At 41.3% G+C, this 23892-nt stretch overlaps 1 protein-coding gene across 3 annotated transcripts in view; it reads left to right on the top strand.

Moving 5' to 3' along the window:
• Nucleotides 1-23892, top strand: part of HSPH1 (heat shock protein family H (Hsp110) member 1) — an 87683-nt gene that overhangs the window by 28877 nt on the left and 34914 nt on the right. For all 3 annotated transcript variants that reach the window (XM_069972080.1, XM_069972081.1, XM_069972079.1), the window contains one exon: nt 6419-6547. In XM_069972080.1, the coding sequence (XP_069828181.1) occupies nt 6546-6547 (2 nt within the window). In that variant the 5' untranslated portion in view covers nt 6419-6545. The remainder of the gene's footprint in view (nt 1-6418; nt 6548-23892) is intronic.

Raw genomic sequence — 23892 nt, 5'->3', positions numbered from 1 at the left:
CTGTTGATTTTTCTCACCAGGTCATCCTTTGCAGGGATTCTGTTTGGGAATTTACTTAAAGTGTCCCTGTCGTTATAACTTTCAAACTCTAAATAAACAGTAGATGTGATATAAAGCAAGTTTGCAATTTACATTCATTATTTTTTTTATAGTTATCATGGAAAACACAGCACTTCCTGTTTTCTGACTGTTTTTTTCTCAGAAAAAAGGAAGTCCTGTGTATCCCAGGCCATCTGAGCGCTCAAAGAGAGAAGGCAGTCATGTCATTGATGGACACATTGAGCGACGAGTCTCTGTACTGGCTGAAACTCCTGTGTTTAGTCTGTCTTTCAAAACCAGCACAAGTCAGGAAATCTTCCTTCAGGAGACTGGACCTGGATTTCTGGCAAGTACAGCTTTATTTTATAGCAGAATAATAACTAAATTTGCTTTATTTCACATCTACTGTTGATTTAGATTTAAAAAGTTATAACGACAGTGACACTTTAAATCTGGTCTGTCTTAAAAGAGGTTTTCAGTTTTAGGTAATTAAACTTTAATTTATTGTAGAACAAAACTATCAGCATTTTTGTTAATACACATGGTGGGGGAATATTGAGACTAGTATGCCAGTTTTCTGGTGTGAAATAGTCACACTATTTGAACAAGCACAGTTTTTGTAAAAGTAGCAGCTCCTCTTGCACTGACTGTATTGGCTTTTTTCTAAGGCCCAAGCACAGATTTTGGAGGTAAAATTTTTGTAATTTTGAGGTAAAAATATGTCCATATTTTTCATATAATAATCCACTCCATTGAAGTTAATGGGAAGTTGGCCAACAATGCACACACAGTATAGAATAACACTCATAATTGATTACGACCATCAAAATAATAAATATGCTCTTAATTTACAACCAGTTTTTTCAAAACACGGTTATTTTCACACATATCATTTTGGCCAGCATTTCTGTCAGTATTTTGTTCATTATTTGTATCCAATATCAGTGGGAGTGACAGAGAAATATGATAATGGAAAGATCTGCACAGTTTCTTTGTTTTCAACCCATTCCTGGTTTAGTTTAAAAAAATACCAAAAGACTATGGAGGACATTCATTAAGACTGGAAATGCCTCCTCCCTTCCTTGTGATCAGGTGAGCGGTGGATATGGCAGGCATACGCCACAGAGAAGTCTGCCCCTATTTTGTGGTGTAAGCCATGGGCTTGTGCAGTTTGCAGTATAGGAGCTAGAAACATTCTGCAATCTTACCTCCCCAAATTTGTAGACCAGCACTGAGCAGTCTGACCTGTGAATCCAGCATTTTCTGTGGCCAGACAGTCTCCAAACTGCAGGGGCTGGTTCTCTCTTCTTCCTGCTCAGTCATCCCCCTCGGCTCCTCCCCCCTCTATAGGTTATAATGGAAAAGGCAAACCATCTTGCTTCCAAGTTGTTGGAAATGACAGTTACACTGCAAGACGTTTTTTTTTTTTTTTTTTTCTATCTGTTTAGTGTCAATAAATAAGAACACTATTTACATCTAGAGCCAAGCTGAGCTCGCTTCATGGCGGATAATGACTCAAGCTATTAAACTATACTAATGGGGCACGCTGTAAAAAATATAGAAAAAAACAGGACCATAATTGCTGTATTATGTAAATCCACCTCAGAAAAAATGCCATAAAAGAAATCAAAAAGTCATATATATGTAAGACTCTGGTGGTATGAATAAAAACTATACATCTTCCCACAAAAAAATGAGCCTGCAACCAGCTCAGTCGCAGGAAAAATAAGAGCCCTATGGATCTTAAAATGTGAAACTTTTTGTAGTTTTTTTTCTGGAAAATAGTTTCTATTGTGACAAAGTGGTAAAAGTTAAAATAACTATTGTAATTGTAGTGACCAAGAGAATACATTTATTATGTTATTTTTACTGCAAGCTGAATAGCCTAAGTTTAGTACTGAATAAAAAAATAACAGATAAATGACATTTTCTGTTATCCCCCTAAAAAGGGGGTTAACAAAAGTTACATAAATAAAAAGTAGAATTTGTCCCGCAAAAAGACTTATATTGCTATGTGGGCAAAAATAAAACAACGGCATGACTCTTGGAGGGTGGAAAATTAGAGTTAGAAAATTGCTTGGTCACTAAGTGGTTAAAGAGGTGAAGGGAGCCTCTGGGCCCCTTTAATTTATGGGCCTGTTAGCAGTTGCAACTCCAGGGACCCCTATAGATACACCTCTACTTGTTTTCCAGAAAATTTCATGGAACCTGCTGGGCATTGGACACACAGCCTGAGCTACCTGCACCAAGAATCTTTGATGACGACGATGGAGCCAGTTGTATTTCAGGTTTTATAGTTTCCTATTATTTGTCTAGATAAAGTAGAAAAAATGAAATAGGATGATTGGTAATAAAATCTGTTAATTTATACAACTCTATAGTTTTATGCTTCTCCTCAGCAAGACGATATATGACCCATCACAACTTGTAGCTCATTTTAATTTCTCATGTGCTAAATAAATATTGCTAAGATATTTCAAGGCTTAAGTTGTACATGACTTTGAATATTTCATTACCATAAGGAACGTCCAATACCGCCAAGATCTCACAGTCGTTCTTCAGTAACATTAACTCCTTGATGCCCTGTAATATAAATGTATGGGAGAGAGAGAGAGAGACAATGCAAGGTGCCTAGCATTGTGCTAAGTGGGCGCTGTGACTGTGGAGACACAGCTGCTGCAATGCAGCGGAATACATAGCTATTGCCGATAACTATACTAAAAACTAGTTTAATAATAAATTCCCCTTGTAAGATTAAAAAAATAATAATAATAAATACATATATAAATCTGTCACTGCAATGGCCACTAAATTTATAGAAAAAAAGCTTTTTTTTTGTAAATAAAACAATTGTTTTAACCCCTTAAGGACCAAGCCAATTTTTGTTTTTTTGATTTTACACTTTTCATCTACAGACCCATGTGAGCTTTTATTTTTTGTGACACCAATTGTACTTTGCAATGACACACTTACATTTTCCATAACATATGCTATGAAACCGTAAAAAAAATATTTGCGTCTTCACACCAATCGCACTACGCTAAAACTGACATGTTATCTATGTTCCTCAAGTCAGTACGATTACAACGATAGGCTATTTATATAACTTTTATTTTATTTTTATTTTACTGGTTTTACATTTTTTTTTTACTTTTTAAAAATTAATACATGTGCCTAATGTTGCTCTATTCTAATCCTTATAATGTTCTAATATTTTGTTCTCTATGGGTCTGTGTCAAGTGACGTTTTTTGCACCATAATCTGTTGTTTTTATTGGTACCTTACTTGCGTATATGCAACTTTTTGATCAGTTTTTATTACATTTATTCTGAATGTGGCCAAAAATCTTGCAATTTTGCATTTTGGTGGGTCTTTCCGCTTACACCATTTACTGTGCTAGATCAGGAATGTGATAATTTAATAGTTTAGCGGTTCTTTACACGGTGGCATCAAATATGTTTGTATATTTATTTTTTAATAGAGGATGTATGGAGAGGTCCCAGCACTCCACGGGTAAAATTTCTTACTTTATTTCATATCTTACATATTTATTTTTTGTTTCTATTTTTTTTAAATAGCCACAGGGGATTGATTTAAACTTTTATCTTTTATATATTAAATAACCTTTTTGTCTATTTTTTTATACTAATTTGTAGTCCCCCAATGGGACTCCTATGAGCAATACCTTGATTGCTCATGGGGATTCATGCAGTACAAATGAAAACCTCACAGAGGCCCCAGGCTGCCTGAAGAATGTATTGGATCCCTACCATCTTGCTGCAGGGAGACGATCTGCACCATTGAACCACCAATGAGATATGCCAGCACCATTTAAATGCCATGGTCAGTTTTGACAGTGGCATGTAAATAGTAAATAAGCTAAGAGACGTCCTCCTGGGAACGACACGGTACAAAGAGGGCTCACAAGTTTTAACCCACACCTCTTCAAGATCTGATACTGTGAAGGCCTCTAAAGCAACAGTGAAAACTCATTGGACCTCATTTACTTAGATGCTATATTTTTTTCCGCTCCTCTGTACTTTGTATCGTGTTATTTTCTGTCTAATTTACTAATGTGTCTCGCTGCTCTTGGTAAATCTGTTTTTTCACATGGCAAAATTAAAAGGCTAATATTTACAATGGAAAACCTGTGGGAAAAAAAATGCCGGTTTGTTTAGTAAATATGTCGGTTAAGGTGGGTTTCAAAGAACAAGCCAATGACACAACTTCCCTTTAAAAACTTTTAAAACTTTGTTTTAAACCACTAAATGATGGGTTTGTCGTGTTTCTGGCATGTTCCTGGAACCCATCCATGACTGTATGACCCTTGTGGCATGGTACATTACTCTGGTGAATGTGTTCTTTTGCCATCAGGGAAACAGCTGTCATTAAAGAGAACCAATTACATCCAAAATTTCTACTAAGCAAGCAAACATTGCTAATACACCGCAGCACACACTGCCCAAACCTATATCTGTTGCCCAGGTCCTTGCCTGCTATGCCCCCAAAAAATCCACTTTGATGAGTTCCCACACTGTATGCAAATTCAGCTCAAGTAGTCATAGGGGCGGTCCCTGAATCCCAAGCAGTCACAGTCTCGTTGCTGGCCAGCACTGTAATTACACCTCTCTGGTCTTGATTTACAGCGCTGTACCCACCCAGCCCCTCCTCTGTTTCACACAATGACAGTGCTGTAAATCACACCCAGAGAGCCCCAGGACCATGACTACTTGGAAACCATGGACCGCCCTGATGGCTGTTGAGCTGAATTTGCATTCAGCATGGGAGTATATGAAAACATTTTTCAGGACATATTGGGTAGGGACCCCGGCAACAGATATATGTTTGGCAGTGTGTGCTTAGGTGTATGTTTGGCAGTGTGTGCCTAGGCAATGTTTGCTAGCTTAATAGTGATTATAGATGTGATTAGTTCCTTTTAAAAGATAGACATGGTTGCCCACAAGGCTTAAAAAAGCATTGTAATGACACGTCAAAAGTTTTCTTTTATGACAAGTACACTTTAAGTAAAGGCCCTATTCCACGGAACGATTATCGTCCGTATTCGGCCGATATCGGCCGCTACGGACTATAATTGTCCCGTGGAATAGAGTGCAACGATCAGCCGACATGTCGTTCATGTCGGCTGATTGTTGCAGTCGCTTGTTTTTCAACATGTTAAAAAATAAGCGACTGATATAGCAGCGATCTGCTGCCGTCGCTCCGTTGAATAGGAGCATCGGCAGCAGACGCTGCTATATCCTATGGGCTGCCCGGACGATCAGCGATCACCCGGGCAGCCTCCCCGCCGCCCCCTCCCGCACTCACCCACTCGCTGCAGCCGTGTTGAATAGTGGCGGCAGCGAGCGGGGAACGAGGAGCAAACGAGCGCTGAGAGCGCTCGTTTGCTCCTCTAAACGACCCGTGTAATAGGCCCTTAAAGCCCTACTGTCCAAATGTTTTCCACATCATTATGACCTTAGCCATTTTTGAGTGACTGCCTAGATCGTCCAGCTGCTGCTGCTGCAGCAGCAATGTCACGGCCCTGCTGGGGGATTGCCCGACCAGCCAATCAGTGAGTGCAGCAGTGTCCTGCCCCAGTAACTGATTGGCTGAGCGGGTATGTCCATCAGCTGGGTATATGATGTTGAAGCAGCAGGAGCTGCAGAGGGCCGGTGGCTGTCAGAGATCAGTAAGACAGCACACTGGGGAACAGGGATGGATGAGTACATTTACTTTATTATTTTCCCGTACCCCTGGCTGCCTGTGATCTTTAAATGCCAGAATTATAATTTTTTTCAGCCTGCATCCCAAAAAAGGAAACGAGAAGTGATACCGCCAATGAAAACTACATCTTGTCCCTCAAAAAACAAGCCCTCACACAGCACTGTTTTTTTTTTTTTTTTACAAAAATAAAAAGTTATTGTGACACGAATTTTATATTTATTTAAAAAAGGAAACATAAATTAGAAAAACATAAAAAGACTATTTATTTTAGTATCACCCCTTTATACAGATTACAGGTGAATGGTTTAGGATTTACAATTTTTCTAAAAGTAGCACACTTGAAATCTTGAGGTCATCCTACAATAATGAAAAAAAAAAGGTAGAGTTTTTACAACAAGGAAACAACTGATATATTAGAGGTCAAAATAGGCAGCGTCCTTAAAGGGGTAAAGGGATAGTGATCTGATGTCACAATTAATTTGATAGGCAGTGTGGTGACCATGTGTTATTTCCTACATTTCATATGTCTCTCATTATTATTGTGTACAATACAGTGAAATATCTGTCACCTCTGGCAGAAGTGAAGCATGGAGACTAATGGCCCCTGGCATGTACCAGAGAACTCAGCGGTAAAAATGTTCTTTATATCCTGCAGCAAGTCCGCGGGTGGCAGCCTTCAAGCCTCTTCCCATGGGTAACCGCTGGTGATACTGGCAGATGTGAAATACAGAGATGTGAAGCTGAAGAACACACCAAGGTCAGAGACACTGGAGACAAATAGAATGTGAGTAATGTGTCAAAAAGCTAATATAGGAAATTAGTCAGGAACAGTCATGGTCAGGAACTCAGGCAGAGGATACAGCATAAGGTCTGAAAAACACAATTAGCAAAAGGCTGGAGACATGATTGTCAGTCGGGTGACCTAGTGAGATGGCCTATGCCATGAGCTATGCCAAAGAATATGCATTGCAAGGAACAATGCATTATCCAAATCTTGATTTTATTATTATTATTATTATTATTATTGTATTACAAGATTAAAGAGTATAAGAATCATTGTGTTGTTTGCAGAATATATATATATATATATATATATATATATATATATATATATATATATTAAAAAAAACTGATTGGTACATGATCCGCATTATACATTGTATTATGTTTGATTTGTATTAGTATTACTGACTTACAGCATACAGAATAGAAATAAGGAGTCATTTGCCAGTTTCTGTTATTCATATTGAATCATGGTTGTACTCCACCTGCTGGCTGACTGTGATATACATAATGCATTGAGATACATACATACATTGTCCAAGCTAGCCATTATTTATCCAGGAAAAGTAATCTACAGAAACAGCAACATATTTAAAAGCACAAAAAAAGAACAAAATAAATAAATAAAATATTCTTCATGGAACAAACACTAAGCAAAGCTCCGGCAGGTGACCTTTAAGAAATGTCACCAAAACATTGTTTTTTTCTAGATATTTGTCCAAATCATGGTATAATAAGAATATTATGCACCCTGTAAACTTTCAGCTCACAGGATAAATAGAAATAAGTCCGCCCTTATGCCTATTAGTATTTGTGAATCTAAGGTGAGTTGATAGAAGTTAAAGGGGTACTCTGGAGAAATGAAAGTTTTTAAGTCAACTGGGGTCAAAAAGTTATACATATTTTAAAAAGCTTCTGTTAAAAAAAAAAAAAAAAAAAAACTCAAATATTCAAGTACTTATCAGCTGCTGTATGCCCTACAGGAAGTGGTGTATTCTTTACGGTTTGACACAGTGCTCTATGCTGCCACCTCTGTCCATGTCAGGAACTGTCCCCATAGAGAATCTCTTGCTCCGGACAGTTCCTGGGAGGTTTTGTTAAAGGGGTTGTCCTAAAAAAATAAATAGGTCTAAACGGATGCATCATGTGAAATTAAACATATTTCACAGGTACAAGAATTTCTTAAAATGTACTGTTTATGAGATATCTACTTACACTGCTGTGATTCCATGACCTGCTGCCCTTGCTTTGGGCATCCACTAAGGTGGGTCACACATGCTCAGTTCTGCTTCAAATTTTGGCCTTTTTTCTATTTGTTGATTTTTACTTTTCCGCCTCGGGTAACGTTCTGAGAATTTACCAAACTATTGTAAGAAGCAGAAAGTCGTGTAATGCAGCTATAAAGTATTTATACCGTAATATTACAGAGCTCTGCTGCTTTTCTATGGCTTAATGGTTAGGTTTTGTTTTTCAAAATGACACTTTTCAAGCGGCAGCAATACAATACAAATTAAAGGAAAGAGAGGTGAAATTTGAGTGTTGTCACATGGGATTTGTTGCTAAGGTAACAACTTGCTTGAATTCTTGATATTCTAGTTTTACCGTGTTCATGACCCATTTTAGGTTTTTTTTTTAATGAAAAATAAAGTAAATATTTTAGTATCTAAATTGTAGTAGATGCAAAAGGTTTAGAGGTGGGGGTAAAAAAAGCTCTATGAAATAATTTACTACTTTCTGGTACCTTTTGTAAAATAGAGATCACATGACACTGTGGGTGGGATGCGTAGGTTTACTGTGCTGTTAGAATGAGAATTCTATCACAACAGAATGTAAACCAACTTTTTACAAAGCCAGAAAAATACACCTAGAACTTTAGGGAAGTAAATGGGTTAAAGAGGTAGTGCGGTATAAAACCTTTTTTCACTAAATAACACATTACAAAGTTATACAACATTGTAATGTGTGTTATTTATGTGAATGGCCCCCTTCCCCATGCCCCCCCCTCCCAACTGTGGACCCGGAAGTGTGATACAGTATAGTTACGGAATCACTGTTGACCCTGGCCGCCATCTTGGGACGATCACGTCACTCTTCAGGAGGCTGGCCTGACCGCTCCAGCCCTCCCTCATGCCGGCCCCCCTCCAGCGCGTCATCAGCTGCTCAGCCGCCATTGGCTGAGCATAACAAAAGACATCTGGGCCATCTGGGCCGTCTGAAAAAAAAAATCTTAACAGCATCCGTAGTGAATCAATATTGAGTTTATTTTACCTGATCTGGTATAGAGAATGCGATGTTTCGACCATAAAGGTCTTTATCAAGCATACAATGATGGTTACGTCACAGGGGCATGTCAAAAGTATTGATCAGTACTGAGACCCCCACAGATCAGGGGGACAAGTGGGGAGAGGCAAGTGGTATTGAACGTTACATCTCCACTGTCATTTATCTCCATTCAGTGGTCACATAGACTTATAATGGAGCTTGTTACAAGCCGGGAAGTGAAATGCACTACTGTGGGCTTCTCTCTTTCTCCTTATCAATGGGGGTCTATCAATAGGACGCCTTTCAATCAAAACATTTGACATGTACTTGTGATATGTAAAAAAAAATAAAAATATATATATATTTTTTTTTTTTTTTCTTTTTTTGAATGATAGAATGACAGTTTAAAATAAAATATCATGGAAGTTTTGGGCACATAATATAAAAATGTATAAAAAAAAAATCAACTGAAAAATCTGACTGCATTTTGGCTACCTGCAGCTATTACTAAGGTGAACACAACTGCATAATGTTATATATTAAAGAAGTACAAAAAAAAAATTATATTTGGCTGGAAGCAGCATGAAAAAGACCATACTCTCCAACCTCAGTCCCTCATGTGACACCATCTGGTCCACTACTCCTCAGACAGGCAAATCTTGGCAGTGACAGCCTGCTCAGCCAGCCAGTCACTGACTGCAGAGGTGCCAAGACAAGTCAGTAAAAAAAATGGAGGACTGAGGTAGGTGAGTATTAGTGATGAGTGAGCATGCTCGTCCGAGCTTGGTACTCGATAGTAAAATCTCATCATCCGTTTCCTGTAAGTTTGGGCGCTATTTCTCAGCCAATAAACATGCAGGAGACTCTTTGATACATCCTGCGATGATGTGGGACCCATACATGTTGATAGCAGCGATTGGTTGGCCAGATCAGATGACCCTGCCATATGAAACGCGCAGCCGGCAGTGCTCGCTTCAGACGCATGCTGTGAGAGATTAGGGACAGAGCTGCTGCTTCTCAGGGAGAGTGTCAGTGTAGGATTTAGCGTTCCAGTAGGCAGGGTATATACTAGCAATACAAACAAACAGCCCTTTTCAGGGCTTCAAATCGTTTTTTTAATACTATTACTACAGACTGCAGGCTGGGACTTTCAGTGTTGCTACCGCGATTTCAGCAGCACACTGTGGTGACCGGCTGCTGGCAGAAAGTGGACATTTGGTGTTGCATACAGACCCCTAAGAAGTGCTCAGGGTACTCTTTTTTTTATTTTGGGGCTGGTGGTGCTCATTTGACGGGGGTAACACAGCGTGTATCAAGGTCCAGCCACTACCAGATTGTACCGTACAGCCCCCCCCCCCTAAACTAGTGGGTACTACACTGTATTGCTGGGATTTGTAGTACACCTTTATAAAACTTCACTGCTCATTGTAAGGGGGTATCACAGCGTGTATCTAGGTCCAGCAACTACCAGATTGTACCGTACAGCCCCCCCCCTAAACTAGTGGGTACTACACTGTATTGCTGGGATTTGTAGTACACCTTTATAAAACTTCACTGCTCATTGTAAGGGGGTATCACAGCGTGTATCTAGGTCCAGCAACTACCAGATTGTACCGTACAGCCCCCCCCCTAAACTAGTGGGTACTACACTGTATTGCTGGGATTTGTAGTACACCTTTATAAAACTTCACTGCTCATTGGACGGGGGTATCACAGCGTGTATCTAGGTCCAGCCACTAACAGATTGTACCGTACAGCCCCCCCAAAACTTGTGGGAGCACAAGTATTTTTGTGTATTTCTGTATTTCATACGCAAGGCCTATCTAAGTTCCATACTGTGCTGTGTCCATAAAATGGTGAACCCCAGGGGTAAGGGTCGAGGGCGTGGGGTTCCAAGTGATGCCGTTGCCGGAGGCCGTTGTTCAGGGCAGGGTGACAAAGCAGCACCTGTTGAGGAGGGAGCAGTGGCACACCGCAGACGTCCACTCCTTAGCTTCTTTGCCCAACTTACAGGGTCTCAAGGTAGACCGATATTGAAACCGCAGTAGTGTGAACAGGTGATCATGTGGATAGCGGATAATGTGTCCAGTAACTTATCCACCACCCAGTCTTCCACGCAGTCCACCCACACTACCCAAGGGAATGGAACCCTTGCTCCATTAGCTCAGCCTCCTTCCCCACAGCCTGGCCCCTCCAGGGAAAGAAGGGATTCAGATCCACCACCACCACCATGCTCCCAGGAACTCTTTTCTGGACCCTTCCCTGAGTCAGAGTAACCGGAGCAGTCGATCTGTCCTGATGCCCAAACTATGCAGCTCACGCAGTCAGTGGGTGATGAGAGTGTGGACTTGCAAGCGGGGTTGGAAGAGGTGTCTGATGATGACGATGAGACCCGGTTGTCAGACAGTGAAGTTGTTGTCATGGATGTAACTCAAAGTGAGGAGGAGAGTGAGGAAATGGAGTTGACAAAAATGACGTTTAGGATACACACCACCACAGTTAATAGTTTAATGCTGTTTGTGCCTTAAAGGGGAGGGTAACTATCCCTTCATAGAACGATTGACGTGACTATAACTTTCATATTGACATGTCAGCCTCCTTACCCCCAACAGTTGCCAAAATAGGGCAGAGGTGGTCAAGTCGTCACCTTTTTGTTTCTGTTTGTCTATCCGGGAAGTGATGATCAGGAAGGAACAGATGCCGCACTCTGCTGAGGGCCCTCTGCCCCTCCCTTTAAGCAAGTAGGGTTAGGGTCAGCATTTGGACCCTAACAAGTTTGGTGACATGTCAGAAGTTTGGAAATGATGGTTACCCTTCAGTTTAATCTGTTGGGATATATACATATTGTAAGTTTGCACAGTATGAGAGAGAAATCTATCTAGCTGTGCTCTTGCATGTTTGTTAGCACTTAAAGCAGTTAACACATTAGTCAACTAGGGAATGGGATGTCACTATTGGTGGGTTCATAGTTTTCAGTTCATAGTTCACATTGTAAAAGTTTAAAGTTCTGCACTTATCTCACTTTTCATTGGTTGTTGTTTGATTGCACAGTTTGTGTTCACTTTTACCACTTTGATAGTTTAGAAGGATGTGTGCTTTACCCCCCAAACATTTGTGTACTACACCACCCTTTACTAAGACACCATGTATAGATATATTGGGGGACATGTATCATCCGGCGTACGGAGGATTTTCTGCGGAAAGTGCCGATTTGCGCATTATTTTATTTGCAAATGGCCGATTTGCGAATAAAATATTTGCAAATCGGCACTTTCCGCCGAGTACGCCGGGGGGCGGGGAGGGGGTGTGAAGGGGCCTCTACATAAATCCCCGTAGCGCCGGAGATGCGGGGACATTTATAAGTCCGGCGTAAAAAACACCTGACTTAATAAATGTCCCCCATTGTGTTTATTTAGAAAGCAATGATGGTTACATTTGTAAAGCATTTGCAGTACTCTTTGTGATTTATGCTTTGTGCTATAAATGTCCTGTAGTCATTTTTATAGATCTGGAGTATGTTTGAGCTTATAGGCTTAATGTCTTCTGAAGATAAAGGTATAAAGGTTTTTAGGACCTTTTAGGTTTCAAGTGCTTCTTAGTCATAGAAATTTGTAACTAGGTAACCACAAGAGTACCATCAGTCATAATTTCACCACTATTGCTTGACTGACGTAATATTGTTACTAGAGATGAGCTTCGAGTCGATCCGAACCCGAACGTTCGGTATTTGATTAGCTAGGGCTGCTGAACTTGGATAAAGCTCTAAGGTTGTCTGGAAAACATGGATACAGCCAATGACTATATCCATGATTTCCACATAGCCTTAGGGCTTTATCCAAGTTCAGCAGCCACCGCTAATCAAATGCCGAAAGTTCGGGTTCGGATGGACTCCAGCATGCTCCAGGTTTGCTTATCTCTAATTGTTACGATCACATACCAGAAATGTAGATTCTCAGTCCAAACCATAATCCATTTTGGCTCTGGCTAGATTTGAAGACATAGTCAAAGAGCTTCTCCCAGTTTCCAAGGTGTGGATCCGCCTTTCCCAGCAGGAGGACCGGCATGGAGTGGCAGTCAGTTAAATGGAAGCAGCTGATGAGTGGATTGCGGAGATAACAGAGCGCTTGGCTTTGTTATTACTGTAAATTTGCTCATCTCTAGTATTGATACTGAACCTCAGCTTAGTTCCGGACCCCACTAGGGCCTTGTTCTTCAGCTCCTGTAGTCTAAAAAGGAGAAAACCTTTTGGGGTTTCCCTTTGGTTGTTTCTCCATATTGCATATCTCTAATCAATACCATATTGAAAAGCAATGCACAGGATCAGAAATTACCATGTAATGTATGGTAGGCATGGTTTCATGGATTTCAGAGACTATGTTGTTTGCGAAGACTGGAGGTAATACAACACTACTGAACGCCTTGTAATAGAGTGGCATGCAAACAGTTGTAAATAAAGCCAATGACTGTGAGAATAATCATGGAAACCTTATTAGCAATTATTACATATACAGTATTATACATACAAATAACAACACCACTTTATACAAACCTATGAAAAAACAAAAAACAAAACATGAAACACTTTACTTAAAATTGATTTGAATTGAGTCCTGTGGTAAGTGGTGTTTCCTTGCCATTCTGACACTGTGCTCTCTGCTGCCAGCTCTAACGTAGGTGGCAGCAGAGAGCAGTGTGTCAAACTAGAAAGAATACGCTACTTCCTTCCTGCTTTCCTCCGAAGTACCCCTTTAACATATTATTCTACAGTCCTACACATGAACCTCAATACGAAAGAGCATGTAAGCAGCTAGTAAGTCGTAGGTGCACGTGGTTCTGAGCAAGATAAAAAAGAAACATGAGATGTGAGATGTATTAAAGGAGATGTCTGGCCGACAGCGTACCCCAACGCTGTAGCCAAGGAAGTAGGTGCATGTAGTTAGGTTCAGCCACCTTCTCCCTGGGCGCCGGACTTCCCCTTAAAGTGATGAATTCCTTCCAAAACTTTTTTTTTTATTCAAATTCTCCTTTGATTAGAAAGACAAATGTGGGTGTATATTGGTGTCTGAAAAATTCCTAGAAGATGCCAGATGCTTAGACATGATGTACAATCTTGTAATTCATTAAAGGAAACCAGCCTGATAATAAACCGTCTGAAGCGAATGACAGATTAACAAGTACAGAACGGAGGATTGTCACATAAAATAAACAAAAAGAACACCAAATGAAAGGCAGGAATTATTACCTAATAGAAATGGCTTTGTAGTATGGAAATGAGCAGCAGAATAGTGAGAAAGAATAATTACACAGAGTAGGACAGATGTAATCATAGCCATATAAACAGATGCGCTCCCGAATATTACCCTATAAATTACTGTATAGTCAACAGTATTCCAAGCGTCAAAGAGTGATACAATAAAAATGCCTAAACAAATTAAATAAATGACGCATAGATACAGCAGTTGGTATCTTGGTGGACTGGCCAGTCATTTTTTCCACCTAGCTAAGCAAATTCCCATTCAGCCATATATACATGGCCAAATGACACACCTGAACAAGTTACACAGAGCTGTAAAGGAACATACACTACCATGGGGCCCTCCTATATCTCCATACGCCTCTGATCTTACACTGATGCATCCTGACATACTGCTCTCTGATTATATGGAAATGTGACAGAAAAGAAAATGCCACAATATGAATGTATTCTCCTTATGGATATATGTACCATAGAGGCAAACCATGCAGCTGCTACCGGACCCTTGGAGAGAGGAGCCCCAGTCTTGGTTGTTTTTTATTCCTTTTGCTACTAGCTTTGGGCTACTGCCTTTGGGAACTGCATTGTCAGCAAATAGAGGGATGGGGATATAGAGCCAAGGGTAATGGAAAGCAAGACATAAACACCAGGGGAGGGGGGAGGATCGGCGTACTTGTATGCCAGTCTTAAATTAGGCCTCAACCCCTTTTTCCCGGCTGGATTCACTAAGAGACGCACGCTTCTAAGTAAATCCAGACAGCTGTGCGCCCGACCCTATGTCTGGTGCAACAAGTCTACATCTGCTTACAGCAGGTGCAGGTTTGGATCATGATTTTATGCCTAGGATGATGATAAATAAATCGCCGCACCCCCCTGAGCCCCCCCAATGGGTGCCGGGGATATGGCAGGGGTATGCCAGAGAGAAGGGGCAAATCTGCGCCTTCTCCCTGATGTACGCCCCAGCTGCAATCTTCATAAATGTTCCCCCAAGTCTTTTTATTCAGGGGGGGGGGGGGGGGGGGGGCAGAGGGCAGGTTATAGAGAGGCCCATTTCTCATAGGATAGGGGATAACATGCTGGTCTCTGTGGGTCTGAGTGTCCAGAACCCTGAGAACATGGATACAATCACCCCAAAGTAAATTTGTTCATGGTCTATAGAGCCATTGAACACTTTCGAGTTTGATGAGAGTAACCCTTTAAGGAGAGAAATGGAACAGTTTCTAGTTGAGCTAAATGTTAAGTCACAGTGAAGTAAACATCAGAGTTGAAGAAATGCATCTCTTAAATGTCTTAAAGGGAACCTGTCACCATGAAAGTGCATTCTAACCTAAAGGCCCTATTCGACGGACTGATTATCAGCCGTATTCGACCAATATCGACAAATGACTTATACAGCAACGATCTGCTGCCGTCGCCCCGTGGAATAGGAGCGGCGGCAGCAGACCGCTGCTGTATGCTATGGGCTGCCCGAACGATCTAGCGATCACCCAGGCAGCCCCCCCCCCGCACCTCCCCGCGGCCCCTCCCGCACTCACCTGCTCGCTGCCGCCACGTGGAATAGCGGCGGCAGCGAGCGGGGAACGAGGAGCACACAAGCTCCTCTCAGTCGGCCCATGGAATAGGGCCTTAAGGATGTCATGTAATAGAGTAGGAGGAGTTGTGTAGATTGATATATATATCTTTGGGGGGAAAAGCTTTAGTATAACTTGTCCTTTATTGATTGAAGTCTCTGATCTTTACATGCTTAGGAGTCCAGTAGGTGGTCCTAGCACTGAGTGACACTGACCACCGGTCTCCTAAACACAGAGTGAGGAGCGATTTCAATTAATAAGTTAAAAATTATACTGAATATTTTCCCACTCATCCTGTCCTATAACATGATGTCAATAGATCAGGTATAAATTTCCATGGTTACAGGTTCCCTTTAAATGGGCTCTGTCACTTCTAAAAACTTTTAACTTGTCATGAGTAATGTCAAAAGTTTTGAACATTTGGGGTCTCAGTGTTGGGGTCTTGTTAGATATAGCTGGGAGAGGTGAGCGATAAGTGCTTTCACTTTTCGCACTGTCCAAGGAACCGAGATGGACTTGTATAAAGAGTGCAGAGACGTAGCACTCAGTCATGTGCTTCTCCCCACTCATTCTACGATCAGTGGGGTCTGAGCACCCAAACCCCCACTGATCAAAACTTTTGACATGTCTCTGTCACATATCAAAGTTTTTAAAGTAACAGATACATGTTAAGGCTATGTTCACACCTTGTAAGAGACCAGCCGTTCCGTGGCCCAGCTGGGTCATGGAACGGCCGGTCTCAGAAGAGATCATCCTGCCTGGTACTGCAGTACCGGCCAGATGATCTTTAGCGCCACTGAGTTCGTGTGCACCCATGTGCATCTTTAGCTCCGCTGAGTTCTTGTGCATCCGTGCACGCCAGCATCAGAACTCCCCACTGCACACAATGGATTGTGCGGCCGGAGCCGCTACGGATCCCGGCTGGAGTGTAAACTATGTGTATACACTCCGGCAGGGATCCCTCAGAAGGCATGTTGTGTGAACATAGCCTAATGCATTAATTTTGGATATACATATATTACTTTATACCCTATTATATTTCCACCAATACAAACAAACGTGCCCAGCTATTATTGGTTTATGTCAGAATTACTCGGCATCACAAAATCTGCATAAACATCCATTAAATCTCATCAGGTTTCTTTTTTATTATGACAATTCTGTTAGAGAAAACTAATGCTGGAAGGTATTTGGAATAGCTGCAGGCTCTCCGTCTGTCTGCCGGCTGGATAGTATATGTGACAGGGTGACAGGTTTGGGTCTTCCTTGTGTTCCAAATGTTTCTGCCTCATTATAACACACTGCTACATTATACCTGTGGAACGCACACATTGCTATGTATTATTTATTATGTGCATGCGTCCCTGCTATTATTGCCATCGCTATCTGGTTGCTGGCAGATTTGTATCGGTCACTTCTTTAATAAGATATTTTTAGAGAAATGGAGAAATGTGCTGCACAGACAGAAGTTGGAGCGAGTACTTTAGGACCTGCTTTCACCAATATGACTATTATGAAAAAAAATTTTAAGCTGATTCTTTAAAAACCTTTTCATGACAGATCTACTTTAGTCGTATTAACACCTATTAAAATAGGTATAAAAATGGAAGGGATTTTCCTGGATTAATATATTGATGGCAGGTCCATGAATGAATGATTGGGACCTCACCAATCAGCGAAATAAGAGTTGCTATACATAGGCACAGCAGCTCTTCTCAGACATCTGTGCTTGTACTCTAGGTAAATCCCATTCTAGCACTGTCTGGATGTTGACAGTCCTTTCATGCTGCCGATTGGTGGAGGTCATGTGATAAGGAGAGGCAATAAAGATGTTTGAGATATAATGGAAAAAAAGGTGGTGGAGGATACACTCCAACATAATAAAATAAAATGTAAGCTTAAATTATCAAAATATAATGTAACAGACAATGTGGACCCTTTGTGCTACTTAACCGATTGTGCTTCTTTGGCTTTAGGCCACATCAGGGAGCAGAGTCTAAGTGCGCTCTAGGTCTTTACCCTTTATCCCACAAGGTAGTGGGGAGACAGGTATCATAGTCAAACCAGCGATAGGTCAGGGCAGGTCAAGCAATCTGAGTCAGCAATGGGAGAGGCAGGCAGTACAGACAAAAGTGAGGCATGTAATCCGAAGAACAGTCACGGGTCAGGATACATAGGAATACAGCAGAATCAGCAGACATCTTCACTTGGAATGCTAGAATTCAACAATGCTCAGACAGGGAGCAGGAGGTGGAGCTATTTTAAATAGGTGCAGGTGGCTCTGGATCGGCAGACGGTAGTAGTTGGAGACAAACTGCCCCTATAAATCCAGAGAAATTGGATGCTTGTGCATCCTACTGGCCAGAGGTGTCATTGAGGGAGAGCAGCTCCAGGACAAGCGTGGAGCAAAGGAGAGGAGCGGACAGGATGGCAAAGCTGCCAGTGAGTCTTGCCCAGTATTGCATATTATATAATGCCAAGGAGATTCCCTCCTTTAAAATCACTTAAAACAAACACACCATACTTGGTGACAGACAGTATTCCCTGCCCCCTGAAGCGATGCCCACATGGAATACTACTGACCTAAAGCGAAAAGATAAAGTGCACACAAATATTAAAGCAAAGACCTATACAAAAAGTATAAACAGTGGTATCCCCAGTGATGCAGATCCGAGGGGTCTGTTCCCTACTGCGCTCCTGAGAAAGCCAAGTTGTAGAGGATTAGGGGAAAAGGTAGTAAAACATAAAAAATATAATTAGGTAACACTGAAATTGTAAATAAATAAATAAATTTCACATTATAGTTCAAGGTGCAAAAAAAAAAAAAACAATTTCTTCTGCTCATCTTACCTACCAATGAATAAAATGTAATTAAAAAGTTGTATGTTATGGTGCCAGCAACATACTGGAACAATGGGATGTGAGTCGACCAAGTCGACCCAATTTGCAATCTCAATGCTGTTTATACCTAGGTTCTTACCTTCCCTTTGATCTAAGCAAAATTCCAAGCTGCCTTCTCATCCTTGTGTGCCAAAATTATTACAATACCAAACTACGAAATAGACATCCTCACCTGACATTATATTTTCAACATGGCCTACCGGATCTACATCTAAAATTCTAAGATAAAATTACTTTTTAAAGATTTCTGCAGATGAGGCTGAGGAGGAGATGTTAAGAGAAAAAGAGCGCCTTTTTGTCCTCTGACAACCCAGGCAGCCAAGCAGTGAAAGTAAATATTCTCGAAATACAAAATAGCTGCTGCAGGAATAATTGAAACAAAATAAAGAGCACGCACACAAGTGAAATGCAATTCAAGGCTCGAAACACATGAGCGGCTCTAGAAAAAAAACCTGCATTAGAGCTCAACTCTTCAATGTAAGACCAATGAACAACAAAAAACAAAAATGAATGACCTACCTGAAGCCTGTGATTTCACTATTCTGACTTGCTTGATTGAAATATAGGCCTCACACTAGACGCTGCAATAAGAATAAGCAACTTGCCTGTACAGGAGTGTTTCCCCCGCATGGCCTGATATATTAATATCATGTCGGGTGCAGGGAATCTGTTTGAATGATCACGCCGTTGTAATGACACAGCCGCACAACTGTGAGCTGGTTTAAAAGGAAAAAATAGATTTTTCTATACCCCTAGTGGCCGATCCCCATAGATCAGCAATTCTTGTTCACATCTCAACATGCAGGAAATGCCTGCTTGGCCAATCGTCGTCTAAGGTGGGCATTTCTCGTGTACTAGAAAGTACTGATCAGTGGGGACCTGGCACCATAACAATGGCAGCAATACGGGATGGGGTAAGGGAATATTGCCTATTGTTTACTATTACTCTTGTATACTTTACTCTTTGCAGTACCTGACAATGTCTTTAGGTATGCAGTAAATGGATATAATGAATATAAGTCCAGGATTCTGGATGAAATAAGAGGTGTCCTTATATTCGTGCTGTACAGAGGTAACAGATATTAGGAGCTCTGAAATATGTGTGATGCAATGCTTGGCCATCTTTGAAATTGGAGACTGAGCGTGCAGGCTGTTGTGGTCACTAATTCTTGTTATCGGTGGGGGCCCCACTTCTAAATAGGTGATTACGTTTAATCTTTGGATAACTCCTACTTGGAACTGTTTTGGACCATCTATATGTGGTGTCCTTCCACGGGTGTAGCTATTATATACACCCTTCATAAAAGTCTGTACCTATTGTAGTTATGTGGTGATGAAAGTAGTGATAAAGTTTCGCCACTAGATGTCGCTGTATTGGATATGTGTGTTCAGATGCTGCACAGCTGAAGTGTATTAAAGGTTATTGTTTCTTTGTATGTCACATGGATCTGCGGACCACTAGGAATCTGTTCTTCTTCTCTCCTATCAGCTCTTTCTTTACTTCTTCTATTGCACTCTTAACCCACTCACAGCGCACGTTAGTCACGCTGAGGAATGAAGTCACATGGGTGGAGGAAGTGTAAGGGTCTTTCGTGTTGGACATTGTAGAGGAAGGACTGAAGTTAGACAGCTCTCTACAGTGGTCATCTCTGGGTTCTCGCCCACCTGCCAGGTCCCCTACTTCAGTTCAGTCTTAGTCAGAGCCCAGTACTACTTGGGTTGAGACTCTCACGACCTCCTTCTCTCTGCTACTCTGCTTCTTTGTATCACTCAGCACGCTACTCAGTTGGCATGACTGTACTCTACACTGCATCGCTATCGCAGATATGGTTGCTGTATTGTCACGTATTTGTCTACAAGTGTTGTCAAGTATATTATCAAGTGCTTTATCAAGAGAAACATCATAATTGTGTACAATGTCGGACAGGGGTATCTGGGGCCCACCAGAGGAAATGATCCTGGAGGCCCACCATTGAAGAACCAGTGAGAAACAAGATGTCAGAAAGTGTTAGTGCAGGTTCTAAAGCTGGGGGCCCATCGGAGGATCCTCCGGTCCTCTGGTGGGCCAGTCCGACACTAATTGTGTAACTTGCTGCAAGCACAAACTTTCCTAGTAAAACAAGCTTATTTATGGTAAAGAGACTCTGTGGTCCTTCTCCTCACACTAACACAGCACACACAGCAACCTTGGTACAACCGGCCTCTTAAAATAAAAGCAGGCGTGCCATCACACCTGATTGTCCAACCGGCACTGGCGTCACAATATACCATCTCAAGGCCCGGCTGCATCTCTACCAACCACCACCGGAGTGGAGTCACACTTCACCACCTAGAAAGTGACCGGCCAATCTTCCAACACAACATCACCGGGGGCTCACACCACATATACAGTATATACTGTAAATTACTTAAATGATTATTGGGCTTCCATATCCCTATCTCACCCTGTACTGAACCCACCCCTGGAACACATTCCCTTACTGCTTAGTGTGCCTAGATTTGTTTTTGATAATGCAGTTCCCAGTGGACACTGCCACCAGGTTACCTTTGGTGCCTGTGCTCCTGCCCAATTTCTGGGGTCACTAAAGATCATCCGGCCAGTACCGGCCAGGATGATCTTTTCAAAGACCGGCCGCTCCGTGACCTGGTCGGGTCACAGAACAGCCGGTCTCTTACGTTGTGTGAATATAGCCTTAGACTTTATGTTCACACACAATTGTTTTTCAGCCATATTTTTACTTGTGTATTTTCGCCTGAAAATGAGGGACGTCCAAAAATATGTCTGGAAAATGCTGTGTAAACATAAAATCCAAATGTGGGCTCTAAAAAGGGTACTCCACAAAGCAAATTTACAATTATTGCCACAAAAAAAAACTCACAGTGAAAAAAATCTGTGTTCAATAAAACATAACAGTTATAAGAACATTTAAAAACAGTGTCAAATGGGATCTTAGGGGACCACAACATATACTGAGCTTAGGCTCCGTTCACACAGAGCAAAACTGGCGGAAGACCGACAAATAAACCGTACCAGGGAGTCTATGGGAGAGGGGGAAGAAATAGGACAAAAATGTTCCAGTAGCAAGAAAAGGTATAGTGCCCCCTACCTGGATATAGACCCCTTCTCGTTCCTTGCCTTTTGGGGGTATCCAGCCCTGACCCTAACCACAAGGATGGTCCCTCCTTACAGCTAAGAAAGGGAAAAGACAGGATAGAGTCACAACAACACACATATTACAGACAGAAAAAAATGATAAAAAAGTGCTATACATACACCATGTTTATGATGGATTGGTCTATATATTAACAGTATCAGTGTACACAATCAGTTCAAACAGTTCCACTTCCAACATTTCCCCCCAGCTAGTAAATCCAGCTTCATCAGGGAACCATAATTATTGTTGCGCCCTCTCACTACAGTACAAGAGGAAATGTATTTCCGGTCTACACAGCAAAGATGGCGAGTGTATCCACAGTATTGGGGAACAACTACAGTGGGGGAGGGAGGTATACACTATGGGGGGCTTACTGCAGAGGGGGGATGTGTACAGTATAGGAAAAGAAGTACAGAGAGGTATACAGTATGGAGGCCTAACTATAGGGGAAATTACAGTATAGGAGCCTAACCACAGTGGGACATAAAGTATGGCGGCTAAATACTGTGTAGAGTGGGGATACAGTGTAGGGGCATACTGTGTTTCTCCAAATATAAGCCCTAACCCTTTTTTCAGATGTCTAAGAGAGCGGTACGATCATCTGAAGAGCCCGGGCTACGACATGGTTTCAGGATGCGTGACCCCATCCTGATACCATGGCGTAGTCCGCACTCTCCAGATGACCGATGTTCTAATAAATGTGACATTTTATTGTAAACAGAACATAGGTTCTTCCACTGTGATTTGTTATGTGAACATAGCCTTAACATAGAAAGTTAATTTAAACAATAAATCACATTCAATAGGTCACATTTCTTCATAGATCAGCACATTTGTGGTGCCTGCCATAGCAGAAAATACAGAAAGGGGGAACTGGCGCCAAACCATTCATTATGCAATATGACTATAGGACTTGTTCTGCCTAGAGCTCTATATCAATAATGAATACGCCTCAGCACTAGACATGCCTTGTCTCAAAGAGAACAACAGAGTCGGCTCCCATGTATATTGTGTATTTAGATAACAGAGGTTATTATTAGGCTACAACTAGTTACTATGTGACTGCAAAAATAATATAGTCTGCTGTTCTTTGTGTAACAAACTGAACAGAAACTCAACATTGCATTACGCCAGAGCAACAGCGACGGACGTAATTTTGAGGTAAACATACAGCCATGTTTTCATTATAATAATGCATTCGAAGTCAATGAGAATTTGTCTGGCAGTGCACACGCACATGTAGAATGACCAACATGCACGTGCTTTTCAGTTACCACCTGTATTTCCATCTGTTTACACATTGTTTTATTTTTACTTCAAATTACGGTCGTATTTAGCATTTTACTGTGTACATGGACTAACAGGGCCATCGATCAGCTCAGAATTCTCTAATTCATTAGCTGATCGCATTCTTTGTGTGGGCATTTAAAGTGTCACTGTCGTTATAACTTTCAAAATCTAAATCAACAGTAGATGTGATATAAAGCAAGTTTACAATATACATTCATTATTTTTCTTGTTGTTATCATGCTGTAAAACAAAGCTGTACTTACCAGAAATCCAGGTTCAGCCTCCTGAAGGAAGATTTTCTGACTTGTGTCGGTTGAAAAAAAAAACAGACTAAACACAGGAAACACAGAAATGTGTCCATCAGTCACATGACTGCCTTCTCTCTGTGATTGCTCAGATCACCTGGGAAACAAAGGACTTCCTGTTTTCTGACTTTTTTGAGAAAAAAAAACAGTCAGAAACCAGGAAGTGCCGTGTTTTCCATGATAACAAAAAAAAAAATAATGAATGTAAATTGCAAACTTGCTTTATATCACATTTACTGTTTATTTAGATTTTGAAAGTTTTAACGACAGTGACACTTTAAAGGGTTTCTATCATTTAAACAAACTTTTGACATGTCATAGCGACATGCCAGAGGATTGTATCGGTCTGGGTCCAGGTGCTAAGCCCCCCCGCTATTCATTATCATATTCGTGCTAAAACACAGTAAAAATTCAAGTCGCCCTCCCACATCCCCTGGCGCTTTTTTCCAGCAAGGTAGGAAGGGACCCCCAAAAGCCCTTGTTAGGGCAGAAACTATATAAAAACAGACATTTACAAGCTGTTGTGAGACAGGCAGTGTGTCTACACTGTATAAGCTGTTGTGAGACAGGCAGTGTATACACACACTGTAGAAGCAGTTGTGAGACAG

The sequence above is a fragment of the Dendropsophus ebraccatus genome, chromosome 5 (assembly GCF_027789765.1).
Source record: "Dendropsophus ebraccatus isolate aDenEbr1 chromosome 5, aDenEbr1.pat, whole genome shotgun sequence".
In the NCBI taxonomy this organism is placed as follows: Eukaryota; Metazoa; Chordata; class Amphibia; order Anura; family Hylidae; genus Dendropsophus; species Dendropsophus ebraccatus.
Note: the sequence above shows the minus strand (reverse complement) of the source record. Positions and strands in the feature narration are given on the sequence as shown.